At 48.2% G+C, this 14,608-nt stretch overlaps 1 protein-coding gene across 1 annotated transcript in view; it reads right to left on the bottom strand.

Annotated features, from left to right (window-relative positions):
• Positions 1-4,185: 4,185 nt before the first annotated feature.
• The window catches only part of KIF5A (kinesin family member 5A), a 43,917-nt gene continuing 33,494 nt past the window's right edge, over positions 4,186-14,608 (bottom strand). The window contains exons 24-29 of the mRNA XM_006171890.3: positions 11,035-11,251; positions 10,311-10,464; positions 9,941-10,023; positions 8,473-8,500; positions 7,889-8,003; positions 4,186-6,481 (exon numbers count right to left, since the gene is read on the bottom strand). Coding sequence (XP_006171952.1) covers positions 7,925-8,003; positions 8,473-8,500; positions 9,941-10,023; positions 10,311-10,464; positions 11,035-11,251 — 561 coding nt within the window. The 3' untranslated portion in view covers positions 4,186-6,481; positions 7,889-7,924. The remainder of the gene's footprint in view (positions 6,482-7,888; positions 8,004-8,472; positions 8,501-9,940; positions 10,024-10,310; positions 10,465-11,034; positions 11,252-14,608) is intronic.

The raw sequence follows: 14,608 nt of genomic DNA on the forward strand, positions 1-14,608 counted from the left end.
GAGGGGCTGGCAGGTGGCATGGTGGTTAAGGTGGCTGGAATCCCACATGGGTGACCATGGTTCAAGTCCTGGACCTGGCACCTGGCTCTTTTTTTCCTTCTCTCTGTTTCTCTCTGGTCAACTTTTTTTAAAAAGTAAAAATAATGACAATAAGATTAAAAAAAAATTTTTTTTAAGGGAGACAGAAAGAAAGTAGGGGCCAGGCAGGCAGCATTGTAGTTCACATGACTGGATCTCACATAGCTGACTGCATAGTTGGAATCCCTGGCCCCAGTGGCTTGAAAAACATGCTGGGCACATGTGCATGCATGCCCAAAATCCCAAGAGGAGAACGGAGGAGAAGAAATTGCAGCCTGGTCACCCCTCACCTGGCAGAGGGGGTGATTCCTCACTTTCTCTCCCACCCTACTGCAAAATTTTTTTAAAAAGAAAAGAGAGAAAGTAGGATGTAGTGTTGCTTACAGAGAAAAACATAGTAAAGGGAGCAGATAGCATAATGGTTATGCCGCTGGATTCCCATGCAGTCGACCACAGTTCAAGTTCTGAACTCAGTGGCTTAAACTCACACTAGGGACATTTGCATGTATGCCCAAAGTCCAGAGAGGAGAATGGAGGAGAAGGGATTGCAGCGTGGCCATCCCTCCAGGTGTGTGTGTGTGTGTGTGTGTGTGTGTGTGTGTGTGTGATTTCTCGCTTTCTGTTGGTCCTTCTGGCAAGCACACATGCCCTATGACAAAAATCTCTCTCTAAAAGAGAAAGAGAGAAAGACTCTTCTAAAAGGGAGACCTAACAAGAAGAGCTTAATGAAACAGAAGTTAAAGAAAATGCAAACTAGGCCAGCAGGTGACATGGAGGTTAATGAGTGAGATCCCATTTGGCTATCTTTGTTTTTTCTTTTTTTAAATTATTTATTTATTTTTATTTATTCGTTCATTTATTTTTAATTTGACCAGAGAGAGACAGAGATAGAGAGAAAGGGAAAGTGAGAAAGCAAGCCACCAGGTCTGGGGACTTGAATGTTGGTCAGCCATGTGGGAGTGTCCAGCGCCTTAACCACCACGCCACCTGCTGGTCCCAAGAACTCAAACCGCAGTTGACTACATGAGAGTCCAGTGACATAGCCATTACGCCAGCTGCTGGTCCCTGGCTATCTTTGATTTAAGTCTCAGATCCAGTGGCTTGAAAACACTGGCAGCAAGTTTGACAGAACAATGGAGAAGGGATTGTGGCATGGCTGTTCCCTGGGGGGTGATTTCTCACTTTCTCTCTGACTCTCTCTGGCAAGCACATGTACCCTATAGCAAAAACTAAAAAAAAAAAAAAAAAAAGAAGAAAAAAAAAAAAAGAAAAAAAAAAAAAAAAAAAGAAGAAAAAAAAAAAAAGAAAAAAAAAAAAAAAAAAAGAAAGAAAGAAAAAGAAGGAAAGATAGAGAAAGAAAGAAAGAAAGGAAGAAAGAAAATGCAAACTGCCCAAGTCTGTACCCCTTTCACCTATTTTATATGTTGAGGTTCTACTATGTATCTCAGGAATTAAGTACCAGGGCCACCAGATGGCATAGCAGTCACATTGCTGGACTCTCACATGGCCAACCATGGTTTGAGTCCGGGACCTGGTGGCTTGAAACTCACACTAGGTGCATGTGCGTGTGTGCCCAAGATCCTGGGAGAAGAATGGAGGAGAAGGGATTGCCATGTGACCATCACCCCAGGGGTTGATTTTTCACTTTCCTTCTCACTGTCTCTGTCTCTTTCTGTTGAGTGCACATGCCCTAAGGCAAAAACCTCTTTTAAAAAAATAGAATGAAGTATCTAAAGGAATTCACATTATCACTTGTCAAAAGGGAGCACAGGAGATGTGCAGATATAAGTAAGTGTGTGGGTATTGGGGAGAATGAAGAAGTCCATCCCAGTCACTTTGACAAAGTTGTTGCCTGAGAGAGGAGAGTGGGAAGGGGGCTTGAGGAGAAAGGGTTTAGACCAGTTGCTCTGGGAAGCAGGAGAGAGAGCTGAGCGGTACTCAGAAGGAATGTGGCGCAGCACCGAAGGTCCGGGCAGGTGTGTAGGCTCTTTGTGTTTACTTGCTTCAATAGTTTGGTAGTTTTCTCCATTTCAGATGCTTTGAGGGATAAGCCTAAAAGATAGGCTGGGTCTGCTTCAAAATAGGCTTGGGCCAGCTCCGCAGCACAGCTGGGACATGCTGATTGAGAAGCTGGATCCCATGTAGCCATCACAGTTTGAGTCCCGGACCTGGTCAGCCCAAAACATGCCAGGCACGTGCACGAGTGCCAAGAGCCAACAGGCTGGAGGACTGGAAGCACGGCACTGGCAAATCCTGCAGAGGGTACTTCTGTCTCCATCTCACTCTCGTGTGCCTGCACACACACTCTGTCATGAGGAAAGGAAAATCATTTTTATTGTGGGTTGGAGGGTGATTGTGGTAGTTGATCATGGAGAAAGAGAATCAAGCTGTTGGCGTGGGAGGGATGGTGACGCGCTGGAGAGAAAGGGACTAATGCTGAGACCGAGGTGGTCTGGATAAAAATAAAGCCAACAGCACCGTGCACCCCATACATCTGTACAATTGTTACGCCAACCCACAAGAATTACGCAGGGCAGTCACAGCAGGGCACTGCTGCGTGATGCTGGAGCTGCCCAGAAAGCCTGGGTTTGGATCCTGGACTGACCTAAACATGCCGGTGGGTGCAGCGTGTTCCTGTAACCCTCGCTAACTGGAAGACTAGGGCGGAAGGACGGGGCGTGGTAAGACCCTGTCAAATACCTCTCTTTAGCCTTCTCTCTCGTAAAAAAAGAAAACATTTAAATATAAAATAAGAATATAGGAGGGACCAACAGTTAGCATAATGGCTATGTCACTGGACTCCCACGTAGCCGACTGTGGTTCGAGTTCCAGACTTGGTGGCTTAAACTCACGTCAGGCACGTGTGTGTGCGTGCCCAAGATCCCGAGAGGAGAATGGAGGAGAAGGGATTGCGGCATGGCCATTCCCCCTGGGGGGTGATTTCTCGCTTTCTGTTTCTCTGTCTCTCTCTCTCTGGCGAGCGCACACGCCCTATAACAAAAACCTCTCCCAAAAAAAAATAAATAAATAAAAATATAGGAGCCGGCAGGTGGCGTGGTGGTTAAGAGCACTGGACTCCCACACAGCCGACCACAGTTCAAACCCCAGACCTGGCGGCTTGCTTTCTCACTTCTCTCACTCCTCTTTCTCTCTCTTACTCTGTCTCTCTCTGGTCAAATTAAATAAGTTAAGCAAAATATTTTTAATAAATAAATATATATAAACAAAACTTTTAAAATGAAGATTACAGGAGGTCAATGTTTAAAACTTATACACAACTGAGGCCAGTGGGGGGTGTGGTAGCTAAGGCTTCGAACTCCTACATCGCTGACAGCAGTCTGTGTTGCAGACCTAGCAGCTTGAAAATCACTCTGGGGAAAAAAAAAAAATAGAAAGTCACTCTGGATACAAGTGCGCGTGTGCCCAAAATCCTGAGAGGAGGATGGAGGAGACAGGATTGTGGCATGGCCATCCCCCTGGGTGATTTCTCACTTTCCCTCTCTCTGTTGCTCTCTGGCAAGTGCACACACCCTGTGACAAAAACCTTAAAAAAATGATATACAACGTAGATAGCCACCAATAGTAGAATGGTTGAATGCATTACAAAATAAGTATACGAACATTTAAATATATTTTTAATGAGTTTAATTCATGTATATTAACATGAAAAGATCTCTGGGGTATACTGTCAAGTGGGGGAAAAAAAAAACCTTACATGTAAATATACAGAAGAGTTGGGACCAGCAGTTGGTGTAATGGCTATGTCGCTGGACTCCCATGTAGTTGATTGCGGTTCGAGTCCCAGACCCAGTGGCTTAAACTCATGCCGGGTGCGTGTGCATGTGTGCCCAAGATTTCGAGAGGAGAATGGAGGAGAAGGGACTGTGGCATGGCCATCCCCCCTGGGGGTGATTTCTCTCTTTCTGTCTCTCTGTCTCTGTCTTTCTGGCGAGCATATGTGCCCTATAACAAAAACCTCTCAAAAAAAAAATATATATATATAGAAGAGCACCTGGAAGGACGTATACCACATCGTCAAATGCCATTACATGTAAAGAAGGGAGCGAGACAGGAAAGATAAAGAAGATCTGCAACAACGTAGAGTCCTTGATTTATTTTATTTTAAAGATTCTATGTACACCAAGTAAATACACACTGGGGTTTGTGCGGTTCAGTTTGTCTTCCACGCGCGCATGCAACATTTTGGCAGATGTGAGTGGGCAGGCCAGGTGCCCCTTGTGGTGACCCTGGCTCTCTGAAAGGGATGCCGTGAAGGTAAGGAGCAGGAAGAGGAGGAGGATTGTGTAATGTGAAGCTTCCAGTGAAGGGTCATGTGTGCTGTTTCTTACATAAGTGAATTATTTCCCTTACATCTTGCCAAAGAGAAGGCTGCTCCTCTGTCCCCTCTCTTCTCATCTGCCTCACACCTTCACCTTTCCTGTGTATTTTCTGAAAGAACCATTGGTGGCAAGATTACATAAAGCCCCTGATCCATAGGTGCCCTGCTGGCAGATGCCAGCTAAGTCCACAGGCGTGCAGGTGTCTTCCTCTCCACTGGGTCTGGGGACAGTGCGTCTCATCCACCCCCTGTCCCCTTTCCTCTCAGTTGTAGGTTTGGTGTAGGGGAACCAGGTTGGACCCCCTTCCTCAGAGCAGTGGTTTCCAAATGACTCTATGGAGAGGCCCCCTTTGGGGTCTCCTAGGACTATTCAAGGGCTCCTCAACTAATAAAGCATTTTCCACCAAAATAATAACAATAATAATAATAATAATACAGACTGCCCAGGTCTGCATTACTTTTTTATGTCGGGGTTCTGTATAAGATTTGTTTTGAAAAATGTTTGAAAATCACCACTCCAGATTTATTCCATGCCCCTCTGGTATGTTTTTATTTTTCCCTGCGTTTCTCCTTAACTGCTAAAAGGGGCCCGACAGGAAAAGGGAGCAGGGACTTGCCCTGAAAGGAGTTCTGGGGCCAGCACAGCTTCTGTTTACCAGCTCGTACCCACACTGAGCTTTCCTTCCTGACTGAGAAGAAGCTGCTGGAGGGTGCTGGTCTTTCATCCTACATGAGACTAAGTATCTGGATGCCAGACTTCTGTTCATGGCCTGGCTGGCCACCTTCGCCCCTGCCGTTACCTGGGAAACCACCTTAGCACCATGTGGAAGGAAAGGACCATCTAGAACTAAAACAGCGGTCCTCCGATGATGGGAAAGAGGGTACACGGCTGAGAAGGGCCAGGCAAGAACCCTGGGGTCAAGCCCTTCGGCTCCTCTACCTCTAGAAATCTGCCCTGCCCCCTTCTTTAAAGTGCACTTAATACCAGATGGGGACAGGAGGAAAGGAACTCTTTGGGGGAAATATGTATGCTGGGGAAAAGTCAGGTTCCAGTCTGGAAGGAGGCATTTACCAAGCAATATTTTGCCAGTGAACCGGAAGCCTCTGACCGAAAGGTGGAGATGAGAGGAACGTGCAACCCAATGTGGGGTAGAGAAAGGAATCTGCTCCTGGCTTCTCCCTGAGGGCACTGCGACCGGAAGTCCTTAGGAAGGCCCACCCCCACACCTGTGCCCACAACTATCCCCATGGGCAGATGAGCAGCCTCAACAGCCCGGGGGGAGGGGTCTGCCTCCCTGGCTTTTCCAAGTATCTTTCCTCAGCTCGGTTGTGGTGCTGAGATGGGGGGGGGTAGAGAATATCAAAAGGACCTCCCAAGAGACAGGGGAAAGGTCCCTTGAGCAATGAGCGCTTTTTAGTCCAGGGGAAAACAGCGAGAGGGAAGTGGAAGGCAGACTTTGGAAGGCCCAGGTGAACACCCGGAATCCCGATTCAGGTGAGGGGTGGATGAAGAAGTCTGTGTATAATTTAGCCGTCCTTCCATCTTACCCTCCCGTGCTACATGAGCCAGAGGAGGAAGGAAGAGTCTATTTCTCTGTCATCTTAGGATGCTAGGACATTCTCCTGCTTAAGGCTTTGTGTGTGTGTGTGCGTGTGTGTGCACATGAGTGTGTGTGTGTGTGTGAGAGGGATCACAGCCCTCGCGCTCCAGTTTTTTCTTTTATCATTTCTGTGACCTCTACTCAGTGACTAACACCACTCAGTGTGAGAGACGAGTATATGAGAGAGAAAAAAGAACATTCGCCCTCCTCCCTACTACCCCAAACGAGGAGGGTAGACTATGCTTAGAAATTACTAGATACATCGTTAGGTACTTTGAGAGTAAGACAGAGAAGAGAGACATAGCAGCTTTTGATATAAGATACAGAGTACAAAGAGATACAGGTAAGTAAGAGAAGACTCCAACATAGTACAGGTGAACAACAGGGGTCGGGGAGGGAGTTAGTGTCAGAGACCACAGGTTTGCAGCATGCTGAGAGAAGAGGCCTCAGTCCCTCTTAGAAACTGGGAAAAAAAGAGAAAGCGGGTGTGAGGAACCAGTTTGCAGCCCAGCCACTGAACAGGCACAGGTGGCCCCTGCACACACGTTGGCTTATTAGCCTGTTTCTTTAATACAGCCAGCCAGATGCCACCTGCACCCCTGCCCGGCTTCTCCACCCCTAGACCTTCCCTAACCCCCCTCGCCAGCTCTGCATGCCTTTCTGCCTTTTGGTGGCTGGCCCACTATCCTGAAAAACCCCACAAGAGGGCTTGACTTGGAAGCAGTCCAGTAGGAGACTGGCCATGTTCTCTGGTTTCTAAGGACCCAAGTGGACAAGAAAACTGAATCCCAGTGCTGGTGTCCAGTTCAGGACCCTAAAGCAACCTTGGCAAGAAGCCTGGTGACACACCAGAACCAGGAAGGTGCCTGTGCTGCTACAGGAGAGGAGCAGACATGGGGGGACCTAGAAGGTGGGGAGACAGCTGTTTCCCACGTGTCCAGCAGTATGGGAAGGGAGCCCCGACACTGCCGCTAGCGGGACAAAAAGGAAGACCTCGCAGGGCATTCCCTCCAGCCTACTGGTGGCATGCACAAATACGGGAGGACAGGACACAGGGGCATGAATAAACCAACTATCGCCTATACCGGAGACGTCCTAGTTCAGAAAATACCTATCCATCCAAAAATAGCTTTAAGGTGAGGTAGGAGAGGGTGAGATGACCTCCCCATGGTCTCCTATGACAAGGGGTTCCAAAGGTTCGTGAAAAATGGCCTAAAAGTAAAAGTTTATTGGAACCAGCAGTTAGCGTAATGGCTATGTCGCTGGACTCCCACGTAGTTGACCGGTCCACGTCCTGGACCCGGTGGCTTAAAACTCACGCCGGGCGCGTGTGCGTGCGTGCCCAAGATCCCGAGAGGAGAATGGAGGAGAAGGGATTGCGGCCTGACCATCCCCCCTGGGGGCTGATTTTTCGTTTTCTGTCTGTATCTCTCTGTCCGTCTGGCGAGTGCACGTGCCCTATAGCGAAAACCTCTCAAAAAAAAAAAAAAGTAAAAGTTTATTTTGGTGAGAGCGTTTTTAAAATCTATGTAACAGTTTGTTCATGGTACACATTTTCCACGAACTTTTTGAGCTGAGCCATTCTAGTCACTTCTCTTGCTGTGTGGCAGTGACCTCTAGTGGCCGAAAGGCAATACTGTGGTTCCAATTAGAGCCAGAGGGAAAGTAAGGAGTGGGGTGGGCAGGGTCTAGAACACAGGGGGCAGCACCAGTGTAAACCCAGCAGAGGAAAGCAGGCGTTGAGGTGTAACCACCTGGTAAAAGTTTTCAGAGGGTGAAGAGAAAAAAAATTAAAAAGGCAAGAAAATCAAAAGGCTCTGAGCAAGAACCGAGGCAACCAGGCTGCTGAGAGGAAGCAGCCCGAAGCTACCTGAAAGTGCAGGTTTGCAGCCGTCCACGTAGGAGATTAGCTGGCTGCCGTCTCCTGGTGGAGAGGGAAGAGCTTGGCCTGGTCCTCAGCCTCATAGCCACACGGCAGGTCACTCCTGGAGAAAGAGACCCACCGTGATCAACGCCACACAGATGAAAGGATTCCTGCATCCTCGCTTTGCTCCCACAGCATTACTGTGAGGTAAGGACGGGCAGGGACTGCAACTGCGATTGCGTGTGTCACAGGAGCACGAGGAAACTCAAGCCAGGATAAAGCTGCCTCACCCAAGGTCACAAACTTCCCAAGGGCAGGAGAGAAACCCACGTCATCAGATATCCACAGGACTTTCCCCAGACCTCGTAACAGGAGTGGGGTGAAGCCACAGAGGGGGTTTGCCAATGGGGACAGTGTTCTGAGCTGGGAATGACAGGGACCTCCTGGACAATGCAGTCATGGCAAGAATGATTCTCATTTCCTCCTCCTCCCCCAAAGGCTCCAGGGCACCTCTAAACTGAGCACAAGGGAACTTAACCTTTTCTTCTGGTCCCACCCAGAGACCCCAAAGGTAATAGGGAAAGTTGTACCTATTGTCATTGATATCTGTGGCATTTCCTGAAGAGGTCATCGAGAACACAGGATCAGAAGAAAAAAGATTAGGTGTTAGAAATAAGTCTCCCTGTCCCCTCCCAGCCTAATCCTTACAGAAAAGGTCAACTGTGGTGCTCTCCTCGGCAACCTGAAGCTGCAACATTATTGTGTTTGAGAAAAAGCCTCCCTTGGGACCAGCAGGTGGCGTAATGGCTATGTCACTGGACTCCCATGTAGTTGACTGCGGTTCGAGTCCTGGACCTGGTGCCTTAAACTTATGCCAGGCATGTGTGTGCCTGCATGCTCAAGATCCCGAGAGGAGAATGGGCGAGAAGGGATTGTGGCATGGCCATATCCCCTGGGGGGTGATTTCTCACTTTCTGTCTCTCTGTCTCTGTCTTTCTGGTGAGCGAATGGGTCCTATAGCAAAAACCTCTCCAAAAAAAAAAGCCTCCTTGACCCCCTCGCTAAGGAGAGGAGAAGAAAGTATAGGTGGGAGCAGGTACAGAGATAGGAGACGTCTGCTTTTAAGAGTCCAAGACACGAAGGGATGGGCAGGATTAGAGCTACAGTACAGGGTCACTCTCTTTTTAATATGCATCTTTTAAAAATTTATTTATTTACTTTTTGCTATCAGTATGTGCCCTTATCAGACAAAGAGAGGGGGAGAAAGTGAGAAAGCACTCCCCGAAGAGTAATGGCCACATCACAGTCCCTTCCCCTCCAGTCTCCTGTCAGGATTTCAGGCACACACACATACACATACACTCTCAGTGTGTCTTTCAAGCTCCCGGGTCCAGAACTCAAACAGCAGTCAGTTATGTGGGATCCAGCCTCCCTAACCACCACGCCACTGGCTGGCCCAATACACATCTTTGTTTTTGTTTTTAAGAATTATTAATTTGGGACCAGCAGTTAGTGCAATGGCTATGTGGCTGGACTCCAATGCAGTCAACCACGGTTTGAATCCTGGACCCGGTGGCTTAAACTCATGCCGGGCACGTGTACTTGTGTGCCCAAGATCCTAAGAGGAGAATGGAGGAGAAGGGATTGCGGTGTATCCATCTCCCCTGGGGGGGTGATTTCTCGCTTTCTGTCTGTCTTTCTGGCGAGCGCATGCACCCTAGAGCAAAAAATCTTTCAAAAAAAGAATTATTACTTTTAATTTTATTTATTCATTCAATCATTTCTATCTGACCAGAGGAAGACAGACACACAGAGAGAAAGAAAGTGAGGAAGCAAGCCACCAGGTCTGGGACTTGAACCATGGTCAGCCATATGGGAGTGTCCAGCACCTTAACCACCACACTACTTGCTGGCCACAACATATCTTTTTATTTGAAGGCTTGGCACACTAGAAAAGCTCAGTTCACTTTGTTGTAGACTAGGGTCACTTACTTTCCTTATGTATCTCAGCTTGTCCTGGGGGTCCCAAAAACTGGATGGCCCATCTTTTTCACTCACCATTGTCCATGTTGGCCTTCTGGTAGGATGCCAAGGGGCCGCCGGAAGATGTGGCTCCACTGCTTGTACAAGAGTTAGCAAAGCTGGATGGGCGGAGGAGAGACACACCACCTCAGCCACGTACCCTCCACTAAGGCTGCTCGTTCTCAGAGACAGTCATGCATACCCCCGGCCCCGGGAGACACAAACATGGTCGCAGGGTGAGAGGGGAGACATCCACCTCCAATCACAGGTATGTGGTTTTAAAAGGGTTAGAGAGGAAACTACCTAGGAAATAATGAACTCTCAACCAAGAACTGAGCCAACCCCATGTTTTCTAGGGTCTGGAGAGCCTTGGGTTGGGACACCAGCCCATGCCTGTGTCACTCACTACATGTCTGAGGTGGAGCTAGGTGTGGCCTGCAGGTACAAATTCTGGTAGTTCTGGAAGAGGCTGTTGGTGTAACTGATGCACTCAGGGCTCCTGGTGCCATAGGGATTGGTGGGTGAAGATGCCGGGTAGTGGCCAGGCCGGACGGGTTTGGCTGTGGAAGAAAGGACAGGCGGACGTGAGGAAGCTGTTTATCACCCTGCACTTGCCCTGGTCCCTGAGGCAGTTAGCTGGGTCACACGGAGTCGCTTACAACATAACTCATCGCTTTTTGACTTTTCGTGGGGTGGAGGAACAGTGAGGCTAGGAGTGGGTTAGAAACAATAATCTAGTGCCGAAAAAAAAGGATCTGCAGTTGGCATAATGGCTATGTTGCTGGACTCCCATGGAGTTGACTGTGGTTCACATCCCAGACCCGGTGGCTTAAAACTCACACCGGGCACGTGTGCGTGCGTGCCCAAGATCCCGAGAGGAGAATGGAGGAGAAGGGATTGCAGCGTGACCATCCCCCCTGGGGGGCGATTTCTCACTTTCTGTCTTCTGTCTCTCTCTGTCTTTCTGGCGAGGGCACACGCCCTATAGCTAAAACCTCTACAAAAAAAAAAAAAAAGAAAAAGAAAGAAAAAGAAAAAGAAAAAGAAACGATCATCTAGTGGCCTGGCACTTAGGAATCACTGAATTTACTCTGGGTGGTAGTCCCCCCTTGTCCGCAGTGTCCACTCACCGATCTGGGCAGAATGGCCCCTCTTGCCAGAGCTCTTGTACCGCACGGCCTCCTTGATGCGGTCCACCTCCTGCTGGTACCGGCGCTTGTCCTTCATGGCACCCTCCTTGGCCTCCTTCAGTGCACCCTCCAGGGCCTTAACTCTCTCAGCCGTAGCCCTAAGTCGTTTTTCCAATTTAGGAAGCTCACAACGCAGATCTGCATTGTCACGTACCAGCTGTGGGGCAGCCAAAGGGAAGAGGGCAAAAGAAGGGCGAGTGACCCGACAGAGCCACCCCGGGGTGAGGGTGTGTAGGGATAAAGGGGTGGGGAGAGAATAAAGAGAAACCAAGAGTCAGAGAAGATGGAGGCCATGTTGCTTCCTCGAAAGGCCTCCTTCCCTTTATGTAATATGCTGTTCTGTCCAGTCCTTTCTGTTTCCCTGAGTGAATGTTGGTCAGGCATTTAAAAAATCACATAATTTTCTAGACAGCAAAACTTGCCAAGTCCGTGGTGGCCCGGAAGCTTTGTGGCAATGCTCTGTCTCAGTCTCATCTGGCCTAGACACTCCCTCTCCCAGATCCCACAACTTGTGGCAGACCGATGGCCCCAGGGCAACCATGGGGCTGGGCACCAGCTGCTCCAGAGATGGCTTGGTGGGCGTGCAAACAGCAACAGCGGGGCAGCGAGAGCAGACGAACAGTGTGGAGGGTGGGCAGGGTGGAGGAGAATGAGTGCAGGTCAGGCGCGATGCAGTGCAGAGCAGCAGCCGCAGCAGCTGGGACTCAGGAGCCCCCACACACGTACACAGACACGTGCCCCCATAGGAAGGAAAGAAAATGTTTGAGGTCTCACAAACATTTGTGCTCATTACCTTCACAGCTGAGGACTTCCTAGACTGGCCCTCCCTATTTAAATTAAGCTAGAACATGGCCCTAACCACAGCCAGAAAAGACATCCTGATCTTTTCATAGGCTCCACATAACGACTAGGACACAACAGATGGCAAGAGGGGCAGGGCCTGGAAGGCATCAGTAAGTCGGCAGAGCAGGGAGCAGGGAGCACGGAGGAAGCAGGAGGACTCCTGCCGCGCAGCTTTAATTCAGACATTTACACATTATGAACGCAGCTTTGCTGTGACAATAGGTTCCCTTAATTGGTAACAGGGCAGGAGCCCTGCCTATTAAGATTCTGTTGACTGAGAAGATTTCACATCTCTCCTTTTCTTTCCCAGTCTTACAACTGCTGGGATGGGAGAATCCTCTCTCCTACAGAGAAGCAGTTTCTGGTTTTGAGGACTTAGAGCAGAAGCAAAATCTTCAATAATAAAAGGAAATAGGCTGTGATTGCTAGCTTTCTTTTTTTCTTTCAGCTTTTGCTAGAGGACATGTACACTAGCCACAGAGAGGGGGAAAGTGAGAAAGCACCTCCCAGGGGGAATGGCCATACTGCAATCCCTTCTCTTCTATTCTTCTCTTGGGAATTTTGGGCACGCACACACACAGGCCCAGCATGATAGTCAAGTTGCCGGTTCCAGGGCTGGAACCGTGGAATCAGCCATATAGGATCCAGGGCCGTAACCTTCATGCCACCTGCTGGTCCAGGTATTTTGGTATTTTTAAAGCAATATAATATGCACTTGGACCAAGAGGGAAAGAAGAATGAAATATACAAGAATGAAAATAGAATGGCAGAGTTGATTATAAATGTTTCCTAGCTGTCTTTCAACTTTTCTGCAATATTGTTCCATTGCTTTTTGGTTTTAGGTGTTTTACTTTTATAAGAATTACTTATTTTATTTTATTTATTGTTATTTTTTAATTTGACCAGAGAGAGGTAAAGGGAAAGTGAGAAAGCAAGTCATCAAGTCCTGGCAAACCACAGTTGGCCATGTGGGAGTCCAGCGCCTTAATCACTACGCCACCTGCTGGCCCGTTTTTATGTTTTTGTCATAGGCCATGTGCGCTTGCTAGAGAGAGACAGAGAGGCAGAGAGAGAGAAAGAGAGAAATCGCTCTCCTGGAGGGGGGGGATGGCCACACTTGCTAAAGAGAGAGAGAGAGATTACTTCCCCAGGGGTGATGGCCACACCACGATCTTTTGTCCTCCATTCTCCTCTGGGAACGTTGGGCACACACACGAGCCTGGTGTTTTTGAAGCTGCTGGGTCCAGGACTTGAACAATGGTTCACCACATGGGAATCCAGCACTTTAACCACCACACTACCTGCTGGCCCCACGTTGTTGTTTTTTAATTGCCAGAAAGCACTGGCCAGAGAGAAATAAGGAGGAAAGGTCAGAAGCATCCCCTAAAGGGCTTTGGTCATGATGCAATCCCTGCTGGAATAGTCGGCCATGGGGGAATATCGCTCACTTAACCACTAGGTCACAGGGCTGGTCTGTTCACATTTTTAAAAAATTATTTTTATTTGGGACCAGCAGATAGCATAACGGCTATGTCACTGGACTCCCATGTAGTTGACAGCGGTTCAAGTCCCAGACCCAGTGGCTTAAACTCACACCGGGCGCGTGTGGGTGCATGCCCAAGATCCTGAGGGGAGAATAGAAAAGGGATTGAGGTATGGCCATCCCCCATGGGGGGTGATTTCTTGCTTTCTGTCTCTCTGTCTTCCTGGTGAGTGCACGCACCCTATAGCAAAAAACTCTCAAAAAATTATTTTTATTTAACTTTATTTATTTATTTTAACCTGACTAGAGAGGGACAGAGTGAGAGTGAAAGTGAGAAAGCAAGCCTCCAGGTCTGGGACTTGAACCACAGTTTGCCATGTGTGAGTCTAGTGGACTTAACCACCATGCTACCTACTGGCCCCGGTTCACATTGTTTTAGGATAAACAAAGGAAGCAAACATGGCAGGAAAGCCCTCTGCAGGTCAAATAAAATAAATAAAACACAAGGCTGCAGTGGCACAGCAGTATACAACACTCAGTGATGCTGAAGCCTAACGAAGTCCAGGGTTCAGATCCCAAGGCCTCTCTTGAACACTCTGGCTGTGCATGTGCCCATGATCCTGGGTGGCTAAGGCTGGGATCGATCACAGCGTGAAGATCCTGTTGGGGGTGTCTTTCTCTCTCTCTCGTGGGAGAAATAAATAAAAATGTTAAAGTTTTAAAAAATAAATAGGAGAGGCCAGCAGGTGGCGTGGTGGTTAAGGAGGTTGGACTCCCACATGGCCAACCACAGTTTGAGTCCCAGACCTGGCGGCTTGCTTTCTCAGTTTCCTTCTCTCTCTTTGTCCCTCTTTGGTCAAATTTAAATAAATAAATAATTTTTTAAATAAATTAATAAATAAATAGGACCAGCCAGGTGGTATGGTGGTTAAGGTAGCATGGCCAACTGTATAGTTTAGAGTCCCAGACCCAGCGACCTGAAAAACATGCCAAGAGCATGTATGTGCATGCCCAAAATCCTAAGAGGAGAATGAAGAAGGGACTGCAAGTGGCCATGCCACCTGGGGGGGAGGTGATTTCTCACTTTTCCACTCTTTTTCTGTGTCTCTCCAGTGACATGCCCTTTATCAAAAATCTAAATTTATATATATATATATAATATGTACAATATATAATATATATAGTACA

Source organism: Tupaia chinensis, unplaced genomic scaffold (genome assembly GCF_000334495.1).
Source record: "Tupaia chinensis unplaced genomic scaffold, TupChi_1.0 Scaffold150006_1, whole genome shotgun sequence".
Classification (NCBI taxonomy): domain Eukaryota; kingdom Metazoa; phylum Chordata; class Mammalia; order Scandentia; family Tupaiidae; genus Tupaia; species Tupaia belangeri.